The sequence below is a fragment of the Mesoplodon densirostris genome, chromosome 13 (assembly GCF_025265405.1).
Source record: "Mesoplodon densirostris isolate mMesDen1 chromosome 13, mMesDen1 primary haplotype, whole genome shotgun sequence".
NCBI lineage: Eukaryota > Metazoa > Chordata > Mammalia > Artiodactyla > Ziphiidae > Mesoplodon > Mesoplodon densirostris.
Genome location: NC_082673.1, coordinates 29,091,369 through 29,111,399, shown reverse-complemented (window position 1 = coordinate 29,111,399; position 20,031 = coordinate 29,091,369). Strand labels below are relative to the sequence as shown.

At 35.5% G+C, this 20,031-nt stretch overlaps 1 protein-coding gene across 3 annotated transcripts in view; it reads right to left on the bottom strand.

The window, feature by feature from the left end:
- Window positions 1-20,031, bottom strand: part of WWP1 (WW domain containing E3 ubiquitin protein ligase 1) — a 127,080-nt gene that overhangs the window by 64,553 nt on the left and 42,496 nt on the right. For 2 of the 3 annotated variants that reach the window (XM_060116044.1, XM_060116043.1), the window contains 5 exons: window positions 18,175-18,313; window positions 17,401-17,525; window positions 8,207-8,344; window positions 8,043-8,109; window positions 4,617-4,801 (listed from right to left, as the gene is read on the bottom strand). In XM_060116044.1, the coding sequence (XP_059972027.1) occupies window positions 4,617-4,801; window positions 8,043-8,109; window positions 8,207-8,344; window positions 17,401-17,525; window positions 18,175-18,313 (654 nt within the window). The remainder of the gene's footprint in view (window positions 1-4,616; window positions 4,802-8,042; window positions 8,110-8,206; window positions 8,345-17,400; window positions 17,526-18,174; window positions 18,314-20,031) is intronic. The other variant, XM_060116045.1, reaches the window with a different exon arrangement.

Sequence of the window (20,031 nt, the reverse complement as noted above, 5' to 3'; positions counted from 1 at the left end):
GGATTAATCTCCAAAATTTATAAACAGCTCATGCAGCTCAATAGCAAAAAAACAAACAACCCAATCCAAAAATGGGCAGAAGACTTAAATAGGCATTTCTCCAAAGAAGATATACAGACTGCCAACAAACACATGAAAGAATGCTCAACATCATTAATCATTAGAGAAATGCAGATCAAAACTACAATGAGATATCATCTCACACCAGTCAGAATGGCCATCATCAAGAAATCTAGAAACAATAAATGCTGGAGAGGGTGTGGAGAAAAGGGAACACTCTTGCACTGCTGGTGGGAATGTGAATTGGTACAGCCACTATGGAGAACAGTATGGAGGTTCCTTAAAAAACTAAAAATAGAACTACCATATGATCCAGCAATCCCACTACTAGGCATATACCCTGAGAAAACCATAATTCAAAAAGAGACATGTACCAAAATGTTCATTGCAGCTCTATTCACAATAGCCCGGAGCTGGAAACAACCTAAGTGTCCATCATCGGATGAATGGATAAAGAAGATGTGGCACATATATACAATGGAATATTACTCAGCCATAAAAAGAAACGAAACTGAGCTATTTGTAATGAGGTGGATAGACCTAGAGTCTGTCATACAGAGTGAAGTAAGTCAGAAAGAGAAAGACAAATACCGTATGCTAACACATATATATGGAATATAAGAAAAAAAATGTCATGAAGAACCTAGGGGTAAAACGGGAATAAAGACACAGACCTACTTGAGAATGGACTTGAGGATATGGGGAGGGGGAAGGGTAAGCTGTGACAAAGCGAAAGAGAGGCATGGACATATATATACTACCAAACGTAGGGTAGATAGATAGTGGGAAGCAGCCGCAGAGCACAGGGAGATCAGCTCGGTGCTTTGAGACTGCCTGGAGGGGAGGGATGGGGAGGGTGGGAGGGAGGGAGATGCATGAGGGAGGGGATGTGGGAACAGATGTATATGTATGACTGATTCACTTTGTTATAAAGCAGAAACTAATAAAAACAATGGAAAAAAAAAAAAATTTTAGGATTTTGGGGGTCTTCCCTGGTGGTGAAGTGGTTAAGAATCCACCTGCCAACGCAGGGGACACAGGTTCGATCCCTGATCCAGGAAGATCCCACAGGCCGCGGAGCAACTAAGCCCACGCACCACAACTACTGAGCCTGCGCTCTAGAGCCCGTGTGCCACAGCTACTGAGCCTGCATGCTACAACTACTGAAGCTTGTGCACCTAGAGCCTCTGCTCTGCAACAAGAGAAGCCACTGCAATGAGAAGCCTGCGCTCTGCAACAGAGTAGCCCCCACTCGCCACAACTAGAGAAAGCCCGCGCGGAGCAACAAAAACCCAAAACAGCCAAAAAAAAAAAAAAAAAAAGATTTTAGGATTTTGGGATCATAAGTAATGGATTAAAAACATGTAATGTGTTATACACAGAATATGCACACTTCCACCCCATCAGCACTCCAATAGTGAAAACTGATTTTTAAAGTTCCTGATTAGAAAAAAAAACCCTATTTTTACACCAACACCTTAAAGCAGACTACCCCTTGAAAAGATACCTGAATTCATCATCCTACTAAGGGATGACAGATCATACAGATGACATTGGTTAAGTGACTGCTACCAACAGAGTAGGTTCCAGAAGCCTTTGTAAACCAGCCAATGGAATGATGACAGTTGGATTGTTTGGTCAGATGTCACCAACAACAAAAAGAACATGCAAACACAATCACTAAGGTGACTGGGGGAATATTATTTGAAGCTTATCATGGTATAAAAGATGAGCATCGTAACTATGAGACACTATAAAAATCACACATATCTAAGTGAACAGGAAAGCAGAGAGGTGAGAGCCAAAGAGGTGGATGCCAATTACAGCTCCTCTACTAGCTGGGATCCCTCAGTTCCTTCACAAGAAAAATACTAGTACTTATTCTGAAGAGTTACTGTGAGAGTTAAATCAGTCAATGAACATATAGTGTTTACAACATGTAGTAGCACAAATATTAGCTGTTATTCTGATTGTCTTGGGTTTCCTTGCAATTACTGTGAATGTCTTGGGAATTATTTACAATGGAGCCTTCATTTCTAGTCACCCATGTGTGTGTTTTACTTTCACCTCGAAATTTCAGGCAAGGCTAAATAACAGAAGAATGTGAAAAGTGAATCTGTTCCCAACAGAAACAGTCTATAAAGTATTTAACAAGCTGTAGAATATAAATAAGAGATTCTACAATGAGGGAGAACTCAGTAAGTCCTTCTCTCTTTTGCATCAACATCTGAATAAGCCTGAAAGCTGAAACATGCAACTATGTAGTAGTCAATGGATACTTTGGCCAATCTACTCTAGCAGCTAAATATTTTAGAAAGAAGAGATAAATCCCCAAATTCCATATACTTTAAATGGAAGGTGATGACGAAAACGAAACAGAATGGTTGCATAAGCCTTTCTGAAATGAGCATTCAACATTCTCATACTTCTCATGAATAAAGAGTAGACTTAATCAAGAATTGGCACTGCTATCTAATTACTTCCAGAAATAATGGAATTGGATGTACCATTCTGAATCCAATGATAATCCCATATAACAAATCAAGCCTGGTCACATAAGGGTATTATTTTTATTTTTTACAACTCTTTGGAGTGTTCTCAAGGAAGCTACAATGCTTATAATGTAAATTTATTTATGGGTAGATAACTAGTTTTTGTGTGTGTGTGTGTGGTTTTTGGTATGGGTAAATATGGGTAATTATTTGATAACCTAAAAATCCATAGGCCAAAAGCACTGGACTTATGTTTCATTGTTAAGAACTCTGGTACTCAGATAAGCCATTTTTCTATGTGTGCTATTTAAAAAAAATAAATTATTTGTCCTTCCCATAGGTACTTTTCCCAGACTATTTTTTAAAACTGTAAATTTAATTTAGGAGAGATAATGTAAGTCAGAGTTCTAGGAAACTCACTATTGTATTTACTCTCTTGGAATTAGTGAGGATGTTGGTCACATTATGGTACCTTTTCATATAGATTCATAAAAGATGGAATATCAGGAATAGGAGTTGTTTTTTTTTGTTTGCTTTTTGGTTTTTCTTGGCCCCGAGGCTTGTGGGATCTTAGTTCCCCAACCAGAGATCAAATAGGGCCCCGGCAGTGAGAGTGCTGAATCCTAACCACTGGACCGCCAGGAAATTCCCAATAGGAGCTATTTTAACTGGTCTGTTCTTAATTTAGAGACAATCCTGAATAATCTAAAATGTTTCCTTTTCCCTTTTGCTAATAAATCTGAGGCAAATGTTCTTACTAGAAAGGATACCAGAATCAGAAAATAAATGCATTCTGCTCACTAATTTCACCCTGGTTACCTGTGTTTATCTTCTCTGCATTTTCCAGACATCTTAAATTAATGACTAATAAGTCTACTTATTGTGGGTACTTAGGATCTTTAAGTCTATCTTTTTTTAAAAAGGGCAGCATTAATAAACAAATTAAATTTTCAAAAAACCATTCATGTCAGTTCCCACGTTTACAAAAAACTTACAAAATGCATGGTAAATATCCCCCCAATCTTGGGTATAAATATACAATAGTCTTATCTATAAGCCCATCTATTTTCATTTAATTACTAAATTACTTCCTTACATGTTTCTACTTTTTAATACTTTCCCATAAACAGATGAAGGAAAGAATATAGGCTCTGGAATGAAAAGAATAGGATTCCAGGGCTTCCCTGGTGGCGCAGTGGTTGAGAGTCCGCCTGCCGATGCAGGGGACACGGGTTCATGCCCTGGTCCGGGAAGATCCCACATGCCGCGGAGCAGCTAGGCCTGTGAGCCATGGCCGCTGAGCCTGTGCGTCCGGAGCCTGTGCTCCACAGCAGGAGAGGCCACAACAGTGAGAGGCCCGCGAACGGCAAAAAAAAAAAAAAAAAAAAAAAAAGAATAGGATTCCAACTCTAGCCCCAAGGCATATGCTAGTAATCTGAAGCAAGTCCTAAGATTTGAGTTTCAAGAAATTCATCTGAGTTAATTTATAAAGATCAAACAAAAAATGATTTATGAATATTACAGCTGAATCCATTGAAAGACAAGATTATAAAAAGCAATCTTCCTTAGGCAGTCCTTCTGTAATAGAATAACATTTACTCTTAGAAAATATAAAACTTTTGGAGAGTTACATCAGTTCACAGTACATTTTACTACTAAGTTACGTGCCAAGAAGTAAATATTTGTATGGTAAAAGACAGGTTAAAGGAACCATTCATTACTAACAAATCAATGAATTCCCTCAAGTTCTTTTAGAAATATATTCTATATTATGAATTAAATAGTATTTTTTGTAGCATACAGCCTAAGAATCTAGCTATCAAGTAAGTACTTGCTTAGTGAAATGTGTGGTTATTTCTAAACTAATACATTTTTGGAATACCTTCCTAAATAATCTAGAAAAATTCAAATTACTAGAAAAAATTTCAGGTATTGCAATCTTCACGTTCCTTTTATAAAACTGAAGATTAAGAAAGACTGTACGATAAGAAAAGTACAGGTATAGATACATAAAATTTAATTTAGTTTTCATTTAAACAATGTGTCATAAGCAGCCATGCTTACCAGTGTCATTGGCAGGCTCAGATGTGAGTGGTTTTGGAGCTGGTGTGTTTTGGGGTCTGGAAGCAACCTGAGATGGAGATGAAGGTGTGTTGTCTCCATTAACTACATATGAACAGCATGAGTTTTGTACTACAGTGTTTGTAGGTACCTGATTATCTATTCCATTAGTACCTTCAGCAGCCAACCTTTAAAAAAAAAAAAGAAAAAAGCCTTACTTCAATGAATTAAGTACAATTAAATAAATTATTTATTTATTTTTGGCCACGTTGGGTTTTCATTGCTGCGTGTGGGCTTTCTCTAGTTGCGGCAAGCGGGGGTTACTCCTCATTGCAGTGCACGGGCTCCTCATTCAGGTGGCTTCTCTTGTTGCGGAGCACGGGCTCTAGGCACACAGGCTTCAGTAGTTGTGGCACACGGGCTTAGTTGCTCTGCGGCACGTGGGATCTTCCTGGACCAGAGCTCAAACCTGTGTCCCCTGCATTGGCAGGCAGACTCCCAACCACTGTGCCACCAGGGAAGTCCACAATTAAATAACTTTTCATCAGAAGTTTCATAAGAAATATTTACCAAGTTCTTAACATTGAAGCAAAATGATAGGTATAAAGAGTAATGAACAAAAGATACCCTGATTACTTTTTTTTTTTTTTTTTTTTTGCAGTGCACGGGCCTCTCACTGCTGTGGCCTCTCCCGTTGTGGAGCACAGGCTCCCTCCGGACGCGCAGGCTCAGCGGCCACGGCTCACGGGACCAGCTGCTCCGCGGTATGTGGGATCTTTCCGGACTGGGGCACGAACCCGTGTCCCCTGCATTGGCAGGCGGACTCTCAACCACTGCGCCACCAGGGAAGCCCCTGATTACTTTTTTAACAGATTATTTTTTACATTTTATTACATACTTTGCTATATTAAAGTTTAAATTACTTTCAGTTCTAAGTGCATCCACACTGTCAGACAAATGTATCAATATATTGAGATATACAAATATACTAAGTCAAAATGAATTCAGTCCCTCAAACCAATGTTCAATTTGTACATTTTAAATAGTCTTAAATAGACTTAAATAGTCTTAAGAATATTAATATTTATTTTAAAATGCTCTGAAAGTATTTTCAAAAAGATCATGAAACTTATAAAAACCAATTCCAAACTGTTTATTGGAACTTTATTGAATACTGAAAGACCAAAAAATTCTTTAAAAATTCATCACAAGTTATTATATACCAGCACTAAAATAACGAGTACATGATGATCAGAAAAAGCTAAATATTATATCCCAGAGTTAGAAGAATTTACAGTGTATTCATTACTGCAAATAAATAAATCTACAACTACAAAATCAAACATTTTGGCAGGGAGTTAGGCGATACCATGTAAGTGACCAAGAGAGCTTTTCCATATACACAGGTCACCCTGTATCTCTTCTCCAGAGAGCAGCCTTAATTTTTTAAAAAATATAAATCAGATCACATCTCAGTTGTCCCACCCCATCTATGTCTCTGATCTATTTCTCTCCAAGTTCTTCCTTGCCCACCTTGCAGCAGATATACTAGTAAATTAATTTTATATGAAAATCATGCAGAAAAGTCTTCAAATGTTTATTATAAATTATTAGATACAGGGAGTAAAATTATAATGACTTAGAAGATTATCAAAGAAAGGTTAAATATATTCTAGAGTTATAAGAGTAAATTAACTAGAAATAGGGTCTTTTTACTTGTTATTTCCTCTGTCTGGAATGCTCTTCCCTGAAATCTCTCCATGGATGGTACATTTTTGGCCTTTTAATTTTAGCTCGAATGGCACTTCCTCAGAGATGATCCCCTAACATTTCTCTTTAAAACAGGTTCCTTTACATTCCTGTCACCCTGTCCTGTGTTTCCATGACTTCATAGTTCGTATCGCTGTCTCCGATTAGCTAATTTATTTCTTCACCTGTTTACTAACTGCCTCTATCCCACCAGAAGGAAATTCACAGGAACAGGACTGTATCCTTAGTGCCTGGACTAGTGTCTGGCACCAAACAGGCACTCAGTAAGTATCTGGACGATAAACGATACTTTCCCTTGTCACCTATATATTTGAAATGAGATGTGTTGAGGAACTTCAGGCAGGTGAAGTTTTGAAAAATTTCCCAAGTGATTCTGATTTGTACAGCCCTCCCAAGCCACCCAGCAAGGATCAGTGATCTGGCAGTCCAAGTAAAAGGATCCAACTCAAGTTCTCCTGGTGCTTGTAGAACTAATCTTTGATTCAAAATGTGTTACTATACAATAAATAATATTAGGTTTTAGGCTGGTAGTGATTCAAGCTCCTTTACCCATCTAAAATTGTATTTCAAAAATTATCAAGAACAGATATATATATGTACATATATATACATGCACACACGCTAATGCATTTTAATCTACCTGTTGTACCCTTTCAGTCCTGAATTTTCTCAGTGTAAATTATAATGCGGGTACTAAATAAATTTAAGCCAAATATATATTGAGAAGACATACTGATCTGTTCAAGTGTTCTATGAAAATCATTTAATGGCAATTTAGGAATAATATTAGTAACTGTAGATTAATGAAAGTCACACTTCGTCATATACCGGCATGCTTTTTCAAATGCAACAAGTCAATTTCACAGCAATATATTTTCATATTTTCAGGTGTTCATTCCACTATATTTGAGCTATTACATGCTTTTATTCTAATACAAATTATTTCAAACAGGAAGTCTCTATTAACTGTCATCAAATGTGAACGTATGGGAATCAGAGAGATGGCAGGATGATCTCTGAGGGGAGACCGCAATCTGTGCACCATCTAACTTCTAGTGATTACAGGAAGCTGCCAATTCAGACAGCAATAAGATAACCATTTTCCCACATTATTTGACTCTATTTACTGATAAAATATGCCTAAATACAGATTTTTAAAAGCCATTTCCAATAAAAAAAATGAAGTTCTGACACTTGCTACAACATGGATCAACCTTATGCTAAGTAAAAGAAGCCAGTGACAGAAGATCATATATTATATGATACCATTTACAAGAAATGGCCAGAACAGGCAAATCCACTGAGACAGAAGATTAGTGGCTGCCAGGAGCTGGGAGGAAAGAGGGATGGAGAGAGAATGTTCACGTGTACAGTTTCTTTTTGAAGATGGTAAGAATGTTCTGAAATTAGACAGCAGTGATGGTTACCCAACTCTGTTAACCTAAAAACCACTGAAATATACACGTTATTCTTATGATATGTGTGTTATCTCATTAAAGCAGTTATCTTTCTAAAAACTACTTTGATAAGAATTCAACCAAATGACATGCTTAGATATAAGCTTTTAAATTCTATGGCAAACTCTAAACTAAGGTTAAAAACTTCATATGTGGGAAATGTTAATTACTTTGTCACAAATACTAAAATAAAACATTCTACCTGGTGGTTGTCCTTGCCGAAGGGTCTCCATTTTCATGTAAGGCATCACCATTTTGCTGTATTTCCACTGAATGACAAAAAAGAAAGACACTAGGTTTTTATATACTTCTTGCTGTTTTTTTTTTTCCTTCAAATTTTGAAAACACATGAAGTTATTAGCTTACTGGCTGGAGATGAGCTGCAGTTTGTCCTATTTTCTTGTTCAATCACCAGTCCATCAAGCACAACTGTTAATTCACCAGTTTGCACAACACCATTCTTGGTATCCAAGGAAAGTTTTAATTGTTCTTTCACTCTTTCCACTAGGGGAAAAAAAAACAAACCTAATTTAAACATTTTGTTATATATAAAAATGTTTTAGAAATCAAAACTACATATCAAGAATTACTCTAATTCAGTGCTTGATGGCTACATGTGGAAGGAATTATATGTGTTTTTATCTATAGGTCTTTCTATACTACACCACCATCACTTCCTTTCTCACCTAGTTGAATAACTCCTTTCCCTCTACCACATACTTTCAATATCATATTTAGTTGCCCCTTTGTACAGTATAAACCTCTGAGAATATACAAATATATCTAGATGATAAGCTCAGCAATTGCCTAAACTTGCTCTTTGGCCCAAGGTACCACATAAGACTTGTGGTTAAGGCAAAATTTCTGCAGGAGAGTCAGGGGGTTTGGTTCTTAATCCCAGCTCAGGAACTTCTAGCTGTATTTGAGTAAGTAGTCAAGCTACTTAAAGCCTCAGTTTCCTCATTACAAAATGGAGATAATAGAATCATCAAACTAAAGGAACTGTCATAAGGTCCAAATGCAAAGCCACAGAGAAAGTTCTTAGCACCACATCTGACACACAGTAAGCGCTCAATAAATGGTAATAGTTTATTACTTCTTTTTCACATAAGGCCAAATATTTCTTCCTATTATTAGGATATCTAATTCTTACTTAAACTCAAAGTCATTTTGCTTCAACTTCTCCTATCCCACAGAATACACATCAAAAGTATTAGTGATCCCATTATTATCCAGAATGAGGCCAGTTACTTCAATCTGATCTTCACTTCTGAAATCATGAAACATTTTTCTTCTTAGATTATGTCCTTGACTTTGGTCCCTCCTATATTTAACAAATTTGTTGGTTTTTTTTTTCTATTTACCAAATGTCTAGCACAAACATACTGACTAATTACCCAAGTACAGAAAATACAAGACCAAAAAAAAAAATCTATAACAACTAACCATTAGACAGGAATTCTTTGCAAAAAATTTAAGAACCATGTAATAAAGAAAACCTTGTAGAAGACCTACCCCAACCATTTTCACCACCATAAACCTCATTTCCACTCCACATCACAAAATCAACATTAATAAAAACAGAGAAACTAGAGGAAATATTAAAGTACCAAAAAAAAACCAACCCTACAAAAGCATGAATTTCAGTTTTATCTAGATTCTAATAATCTATGTCTGAAGAAAACTATATTGACCAACATTCTATTTCACTCTATTTCATTTTTGTCACCTTTCTCTATTTAAAGTATCTGGAATTTGGAGGTTTAGCTCTCGTTCCTAAAATATTTAGCTATTTGAGTAGATTCTTAAAGAATAGCCTTTTACTCAATAGGCTTTGAGTAGATTCTTAAAGAATGGCCTATATGGGAAAAGAATCTAAAAAAGAGTGGATATATGTATTCACTCTTTTTTAGTACACCTGAAACTAACACTACATTGTAGATCAACCATACTCTAATAAAAATTAAAAAAAAAAAAAGAATAGCCTTTCAAAATCACTTTAAAGTAGGTCTCTTGGTGGTAAATGCTCTCATTTTTTTAAAATCTGTAAATGTTTAGAGTCTCATCCTGAAAGATTTGCTGGACATGCCAACTTTGTATTGATAATGATCTCTCAACTCTTTGAAGATATTTTTCCACCATCTTATCCTATTACTGCTAATTATGTAAGCCTGATTTACAAATCTTTGCAAATCACCTGTTTTTCTCCATAGCTGCTTTTTTTTTGTCTTTGGTGTCATGCATTTCACTTTGATGAAAGCATGACCTCCTCTTTATCATCCTTCTTTGGATATCAATGAATCCAGGGGCCAGCAAACTATAGACCATAGGCCAAATCTGGCCCATTACCTGTTTTTGTAAATAAGGTTTTATTTGAACACAGCCATGCTCATTCATGTACATATTTTCTATGGCTGCTTTCCAACTACAATGGAAGAGCCGAATAGATGCAACAGAGATTATAGGACCTGCAAAGCCTAAATATTTACCGTCTGGTCCTTTACAGAAAATGTTTGCCAACCTCTGCTTATGGGTGGCTTCTTACAATTTGTAATCTTTGATGGTGAGTTCATTTTCTGATATTAATCTAAGGGTAATCTTTCGGCTTTAGTACAGGCGGGGTCAGTTTCTTATTCTTTCAGTGGTGTGAGGGCACCCCAAGAGTCAAGACTACAGGAGTCTAAGCTCAGCTCCCCTAGCTGGCTGTCAACCAAAAGTGCTATCAGCATCATCCACTAATCTAACTCTAGTTCATACGGTTTTGTCTTTTTTTTTTTTTTTTCGAAAGAAGGGGGCCCTTGGAGACCACCCCTGCCTCTTTGCAAAACTCATCAATGCCACAGAAACTCGTCCTATCCAGGACCTAAGTGTTCTGCAGTGGGAAGCTGTTCACAACATCTAGCCTTTCACAATTATAATATGGAAGATTGGGATATAACATTTCTGAGTCATAAAATTGGGAGGACTATAAATAATAATTAAATAATAATTAAATAAATAATTCTCTCTACGTGCATGTTGGGAGGGGCTGGAATATGAGGGTATTACTCTATTACGGTATAAACAAGCCAACTCAGACATCCATTCAATATGTGATTGCCTAGTGTGTGGCAGATAGTGCACTCTGGGAAAGCAGGATAAACCCTGACCAGCCTAAAGTAGACCTCCTCCCTACCATTACTCCACTTATTTCCTTCAATGGACTTACCACCAGAATTGGGGGGTGGGGGGGCCAGCGGGGTCCATCTCCCCAACTAAACTGAAGTCTCCAGTAGAGCAGAGATCTTATTCAGCTAATTCAGTGATGTATCTTCAGTATCTGACAGAAGGTAGGTGCTTAATAAAACTTAAAATAAACTATTAAGATAGAGCCGTCCTCAGGAAACTTACAAGGCAGTAGCTGATTATTTCCTACCTCCTGGACATTCTTCCTTAGTTTTAATCGGGGAAAAGAACAGTCTGAACCTGAGTTTCTAGGAAGCTACGTATATGACTAGACAATTTATTCTTTCATCACGGACTTGTCAAAAACACACACTCTTTCTAGCCCCACAGAAAACAAGAGATCTTCAAAAACCTTGGTTTTCAAGGCATTTTACAGAATTAGATTTAACTCAGAGTCACATTCTGAAGCTATTTTTTTCTTGTACACAGTATTATCTACTGCTAAGTAACAAATTATCCTAAAATTCAGTCACTTAAAATAACAATAGCCACTTAATACTGCTCACAGTTTCTGTGGGCCAGGAATTTGGTAGGGGTGGGAAAATCTGCCTAAAGGGTGGCTCGTACACAGAGCTGACAATTTGGGATTGACTGCTGAGAGGAAGCCTCAGTTCCTCTCCACCTGGGCCCCTCTACAGACCCGTCGAGAGTCTTCACAGCGGTGACTTTCTTCCTGGAGTAAGTAATCTAAGAGACCAGGGCAAAAGCTGAAATGTCTTCACTGATCAAGTCTTGGAGGTCATATACCATTACTTCTGCATATTCTATTGGTCACACAGACCATCTCTGTTTCAATGTGGGAGAGGAATACACAAATGTACGAAATAGCAGAAGGTAGGAATGTATTATAACAGAATGTATTATATACATTATATAATATAGGAATGTATTATAACAGAATTTTAGAAAAGAACGAGTACATTAGGTTACAAAAGCTTGTAGTAACAATCCCAAGAATAACCAGGTCTTCTGAATCCTAAGTCTTTCCATTATATCATACTATGAGTCAATGTGTTAGGTTCCCATCTTCTATCATGTAACAAAATAAATTTCAGAATTTATAAAAGAAATTAAAGTAAAAATAAAGTAAAAAATGTGGAAGAAAATAGATAACTGTTAAATATAAGGACTGGAAAGGATTCTTTGAAAATAATAACAATGGAAAATGAATAAACTTTAATGACTGAAATAATATTAAACTTCTATAAATCAAAACTGGGGACAAATATAGAGGCAAATGATTGGGGGAAAAAACTAAGAGCCTTTATAAATCAGTGAGGAAAAAAAGAAATTAATAAAAAATGTACAAAGAACATGACAATCACAAATGATGAAATATGAATGATCAATAAACATCTGACTTTATTAATAGTTAAAGAAACACTCTGGTAAGAAAAATATACATTTTTTTTTTTTATCTATTAGTGGGGCGTATATTTCCAAATGGGCACTCTCAGATGCTACATTTTGTGTACAATTTATTATAACTTTTCAGGAAAGCAACTAGACAGCTATGCATAGCTAGAGGCTTAAAACTGTTCATTCCCTTTCACCTAGTAATTTCAATCCTAAAAATCTTTCTAAAGAACAGAAATGCATTTATCTGCATTTATCACCAGTAATGAAAAAACTGTTTGTTCAAAACCTTGGCTTAAAATATCTTAGATTGTGCTGATGCTAAGTGAAATTTAAAAAGAGAACTTAAGACTTAGTAAACTAAGCAAATAACTAGTACTGACTAAGTAAATAAGGCTAAAAGCAACTGCTTTAATAAACTTAAATTTGACTATGCTCTGTCTTCTATCATAAATGACACATTTCTGTGCTCTGTTTCCCTACCATTTAATGTAAAGAGATAATTTTCACTGTAAATCATTTTGGACATAATTCAATTTGAAGTGATTTTAATGGATTTCAAAATACTTTTGTTGACAAAAGCTACTAACACCATAAAAAACTAAAAACTAAAAAAAAACCAGTGTAATTCCAGTGTTTGAAAGGCAGCCATCTATCTGACTTCTCTCTGGAATGTTTAAAGTGGCTCTGTCAGTTTCAAAATTGAAATATAAAATGAAGTTCTGTATTCACTTCAACCTTGGAATTAGCTACACTACTCTTATACTGTTCACCCATGAATATGATGACAAAGATTTTCTCCTGGCCCAAATTCAATTCAGGCTCCTCTGAGCCACCTTCTCCACTAGGCCTCAACCTTGGCCCATAAATACTGCAAACTCTCAGCACAAAAGATTTTATCCACCCTACTCTCCCCAAAGTTAAAAGACTTCTAACAACTCAAGGAGACCCTAGCCTGCCTTGAAAGAATTTACTGTTTGATCAAGGCAACACCTGTGATAGGCCACCCTTTCTAAAAGCATTTATTAAAATGGCTTATAATGGTGGATCCTTCCTCTGTCCCTTTAAGGTGTGTATGTGTCTCCTACTCAGGGACCTGAAAGTTATTCCTCTGAAAAGTAATCATCAGGAACGATGGGTCTTAGTCGGTCTTAGTCTCTGTGGGAGAATAAAATTCTAAATAATAGATAAAGCTGGCCTAACTGCATTCACACTGATCAACTCTTGTAATTTTTCACTTCCCTAACTCCACTTAGCTTCGGCTAACCCCTCTTTCTACTCCCTCATTCTTCCTTTGAAAGGCCCATTTACCTCCGTATAAACCGAAGCTGAGTTCAGATCAAGCTGGACCCTCTTCCTTATTGCAAAAGTATACTACTGATTAAAATATGTCCTTACCACTAGTGTTTGGCTTTTTCTTTGACAGCAGAAGGATTTCTCCTTTGCAATTTAAGAAATAGTAGGTTTGAGAGGAAGAAATATACCTCATATATCAGTATCTAATGCTACTGACATAAAGAAAAAGAGCTAAAAAATCACATATTTCTGAAAAGCCAATGAAATAATTTCCATAATTTAGAACAGTGTTCAAGTGATCCCAACACATAACTAACTAAAGGCTGAGGTGCAAATGATGGATCCACAGAAGTTCTGAGACAATATATCAGAGGACTGCATGGGTTTGGACGCCATCCAACTAGGCAAAACAAATGAAGGTTAAGGACTTGAAGGCTCACTAGGATTTAAATGTGAAGAAGTGAAAGAACTCCCCTAGTAAGCTGCAGTTGGATTTTTACTGGGAAAATACAGATGGTTTTATATTGGATTAGTTGAGAATTTTAAGGCTACGGATGACTGTAACAATTCATACTATACCATGAAGGCTGAAAGTAAATATATTCAGGAAAAAAAAAACCTATTCAAATGAATTAATCCTCTGCCCTTACCCCAAATATATCAGGAGAAGGGATACATAAAAACATGAACTTATGAGAAAAAAACGTCAAGGCCCTCAGTATAGGAAGAAATTAGCCTCATAAATTTGAAGAGGGACATGTCCAAGTGCTAAAACCAAGAGGCTAAATCAAAGACAACCAAGGATTTTATCAATTATGAGTACATTTATAAATTCTACAGGTTGTCTAGAACCATGTTAACTTCTCATTACTTCTATTCAAAATTAAGCAACTAAGAATAAGAAAACCTGTGCTCTAGTCAAAACTGCAATTACTTCTTGCTTGAGCAATTCACTTAGATTAATTTATTTAATCAATGAAATGAGTGACTGGGATTAATGCCCACAGGCATTTAAGTCTGCCTTTAAAGCACTATGATTCTATCACAGCTTTAAATTTTTGAAATTCATTTACTTCCCTTTTGTTATAGGCTGAATTGTGTCCCCCCCACAACCCCATCCCATTTATATGTCTATCATATGTTTAAGTCCTAACCTCTGGTACCTCAGAAGGTGACTTTATTTGGAAACACGATCTTTAAAGAGATAATTAAGTTAAAACGAGGTCATCACAGTGGCCCTAATCCAATATGACTGGTGTCCTTTTAAGAACAGGAAATTTGGACATGGATACACACACACACAGGGAAGACCATGTGACAATATAAGGCAAAGATGGCTATCTACAAGCAAAGAAGAGAGTCTTCTGAAGAAACCAACCCTGTCAACACCTTGATCTCAGACTTCTAGCTTCCAGAACTGTGAGAAAGTACATTTCTGTTGTTTAGGCCAGTGGTCCCCAACCTTTTTGGCACCAGGGACCAGTTTCATGGAAGACAATTTTTCCACAGACTCGGGGGGTGGGGTGGGGGTGGGGGTATGGTCCAGGCAGTAATGCGAGCCATGGGGAGCAGCAGATGAAGCTTTGTTCGCTCGTCCACCATTCACCTCCTGCTGTGTGAGGCCTGGTTCCTAAGAGCCCACGGACCGCTACTGGTCCATGTCCCAGGGGTTGGGTACCCCTGGTTTAGGCAACCCAGTCTGTGGTATTTTGGTATGGCAGCCCTGGAAAACTAATACACTTTTCAATTTTCAAAAAAAGAATAAAAAAATTACTGACTGCCTAAGGTGTATGAGATGCTGCTACTACAATTTCTGAAGCCACTGACTTCAGACATGCACGAATGTTTATAAAATTTTATTCTTCCTCTGAGCATATTCTGCTCAATTAAATCATGAGAGATAGCTTTAAGTTTATACAATTTATAAGAGTTTCATTTCCAAGTATATAGACATTACAACCTTCCTACAAAATTACTTTGGCAGATAAATATTATAATCTTTGTTATGAAGGTTCAGTACAGTCTAATATAACAGATTTGGAAACAATCTAAATGGCAACAGTAGGAACATGGTTTAAAAATTACAGTTTGTGATAAAACATTATGAAACTACTAAATTAGCTTTCAAAGAATACCACTGAATTACACAGAGAAATGCACATGATATAACACTGAGAGCTAAGAAGAACATGAAACTGAGTATGATCTCGATTATTATACACATACACATGTAGACAAAAATTCATCAAAATATTAGCACTCATTATCTCTGGGTTGTGAGATTATGAGAAATAACTTTTGTACTAGAAAAGAGGTCCCATGCAAAAGCTTAATCCAGAGCAGAAATAGCATATAAATAGTTGAAACCAAATAATCAGTTCTGAAATAACATAGGTTAACTGAGGTATGACATATTTATACCAATAATGTCATAGAGCCCAGAAAAAAGTACAAATCCAGCCACCATCAGACCAAGCAAGGTACTGTATGCTTACAAGACCTACTACTTATTTCTGTAACCAAGATGAATTGAATGACCAAAAGCCATGACATAGCAGGGAATTAAACTTTCAGTGCTTAAAAGAAGATTTTTTTTTTTAAATCACTGTACATAAAAACTAGTGTGGCGTTTACATTTTCTTGACTCATAATTCTTTATGTCCAAAAACTAAATCAAAAACAGATTTTTCAGTTACACATGAATGTTTTTTTTGTTAAAAACTTTAAAAAAATTAACTTATCTTAAAAATTAGCATTTTAACCCTTAACCTAGCACATCTGTTAGGAGTAAGAAAATTTCTAAGGAAATAAGATGAACATAAAGATTTAGAGCAGTATTAGTTTGAGTGAACTATTAGAAACCTAAATATCAAATAATAAATTAGTTAAATCATAAACTAGGAGTCCAGTTTTTAATATTCTTTGGATCACACAGTATTTTGAGAATTTGATAAAAGCAATGAACCCTCCTCAGAATCAGAAATACATGTATATATACCCAAGTTTTTGCATACCATGATAGGGAGTTTACAAATAATTGAAGCTTAAACTACTTTAAGAATCCTCACACTAGAAAAATTTAATACGATGGAAACATAACGCTCATATTATATTTTTAAATGAAAAAAGGAAGAGGATAAACTAGTAGATACAAAGAAGAAAAAAAAATTTACATCTATGAATGAGAGACCAAATTATTGGGAATGGTTATCCTTGGATAGTAAAAATTACAGATAATTTTTACATTCCTCTGTGATTTTCTATATTCTCCATATTTTCTAAAATGAACTAGTTAGATAATGAAAAAAGAAAATTTATGAGTTAGAATTTATTTTGTACAAACAAAATTGTTATTAGCCAAGAAACAAAGTAGAGTAGGTTCAGATAATGATCATTTTTTTCAAGTCTTTATGTATATAATAAATCACTGATGGTCACTGATAACTGGGTATACTCATGGATGGCTGGGATTATTTTGTATAAATTTGTTGGATAGAGAAATGCCAGGGTAAATATTTCCTATTTCACATAATGCTATAAACGTAAAAGCAATCATAGGCAATAAATGAAGTCCTCCTTTATAAATACAAAACTTTTTTTTTTTTTGCTTTTGGACTTCAGAATATTTTCAAAGTGTCTAAAATAAACTTTTAAAGAAACAAAGACTAGAACAAAAAACTTACATTTTCTATTGTGTATTAACAGAGCTTGTTTCAAATCTACTGTTGCTCTTCCTAATAAAGCATCTGCTTTTAAAGTGTGATGACTCCAAACTCGAAATTCCAATGTAGTCTGTGGGGTCACATTTCTGTAAGGGTAAAATTATAACAAATATACAGGAGAGTACGATTTACTTCAATAATTTTGAAAAGCCATGAATTCAGTTTATTTGAGGAAAAAATATTATATGAAACAGTAAACTACCTGAATTATAAATAAAAACAAATATTTACTTTCAAGTACATTAGGACTTCAATACCCAGATTAAAAGTTTTTGTAATTGACAAACCAAAACACCAGCAATACATCAAAAGTCTTATTAAGACTTCAAAATAACACAATTTCTACTCGACTAATACCTAAAGATTTAAGACAGTTGATTGCATTGGTTATAACACTTTTACTATACACAAATTTATAACATTATATTTCAGAACTGCCAAATGATTTTCTGCCCTATGTATTTTTATAAGACAACAAGAAAAAATATCACTATATGGAAAACATTAGTTTGTAAAGCAAAAACAAGGACTACTATGCTTCATTTCTAAATAAAATCAAATAAACCAAAATTTTTTTCATACTTAAAATTGTCTAGTCACACTAAAAAATAGCATTCCTTACTCTGAGGTCATCTTACCAAAAAAAAAACCCAAAAACCACCACCAAAAGAAAAACATTCCAAGAAGCACACTCTCTTTTGAAAATTTTGCATTCTTTATATACCAGATACTTACACAGTTAGCTGTTCATCCCATTTTGGATTAGAAGAACTACTGGATTTTGCTGTTTTCTTACTTTCTCCATCTACAACTACTTCTGTATATGTTCCTGTTCCAAACCAGTTCTTTTTTCTTTTTAGTTTGGCACTAGAAACTAACAGAAACATGATAATCACTAGTGAATATATTTAGCCACAAAGTAGTATAAATCAATAAAAATGGAATTGTGCGTCTTGTGCAACTCAAACTATTTTCACTGGCAGGATGAAGAAACAATATAAAAGGGCTACTGTTAATGCCTGAGAACCATTTGACTTTAACAGTTTTATTGAAATAATTCACATAACTTTTGTACTAGAAAAGTATTGAACTGCACAATAGTTTTAATATATTCACAGAGTTGTGTAACCATCACCACAAGCAATTTTAAAACATATTCATTACCCCCAAAAGAAACCCCATATCATTAAGCAGTCACCCTCCTATTCCATCCCACCTCCTCCCCACCAGCCTTAGGCAACTACTAACCTACTCTGTCTCTATAGATTTGCCTATTCTGGACATTTCATATAAATGAAATGGTCTTTTGTGACTGGCTTCTTTCACTTAGCATACTTTCAAAGTTCATCCATGTTGTAGTATGTACCAGTATTTTCATTCATTTTATTGACAAATAATATTCCACTGTATAGGCATACCACTTTGTATTTATCCACTCAGCAGTTGATATAGACATTTGGGTTGTTTCCACTTTTTGGCTACTGTGTATAATACTGCTATAAACATTCATGTACAAGTTTTTGTGTGGACGTATGTTTTCATTTTCTTGGCATATACCTAGGAGTGGAATTGCTAGGTCATATGGTAACTCTGTTGAATAACTGCCAGGCTATTTTCCACAGTGGCTGTACCATTGTACACACCCAGCAGCAGTGTATAAGAGTTCTGATTTCTCCACATCCTTGCCAACCATTTGAACTTAATACTGAACTGCATCAAGCATCAAGAGAAAGGGAAGTGTCTTCAGATTCAATTTGCCTATCAACTTCTCTGCCAGGTAGAATTCATAACTTACCTATCTGAAATTACATAAACTTTGGCAATTTTTTAAAAAATGCTTTTCCTAGAAAGTTGATTTCAAAAAAAGGAGGTATCTGCCTTTTCAAAGAAAAACTTTAAAATCAAAATGTCACTAGAAGTTAATCATAACCCTTTACAGAAAGTGAATTTTAAACTGAATTTACCTGACTTGGAGGAAGACTTGTTTAATTTAGGCTAAGCATTTGATTTTTAAATAATTTTTACAACTACTAATTCAAATGGGGAATACATACTTGCAGGGCAAAGTACTGACTACCAAGTAGTAATAAGAACTTATCAAGATCACATCTACAATCAACTACCTATGAACACTGTGGGTCTGAGATGAGAAAGGAGAAAGCCCCCTCCATGCCATATGGGTACCCCATGTTAAGAATATGAACATAAACAAGCTGATGTAAGCTTCCATTCTACTGTGAGCAAACAGTAATGTAAATCAGTAGTCACACAAATAAATCACCAAAATATGATATGAAAAACGCTGCAGCAGAAGTAGAGTATTTGAAATACAGTAGTCCTTAATTCACATTTGAAGAACAGGAAAAGATTCAAAGGAAATACTCTACTTAAGTACTGGCAACATAAAGCAATCAAAGAGTGTCCAATGTTATGTCTGAAGTGTTACTATCAGGGTCTTGGCAAAACTCACTTCCATCCTTCTCTGTTCCAAACTGCATTAAATTCAACACCACTGAAGTGACAGAAGGCACAGACCTCTCCCAAGAAATCCCCCAATCAAAGTTCTTCATTCCAAATAAAAGTCATTTCCTC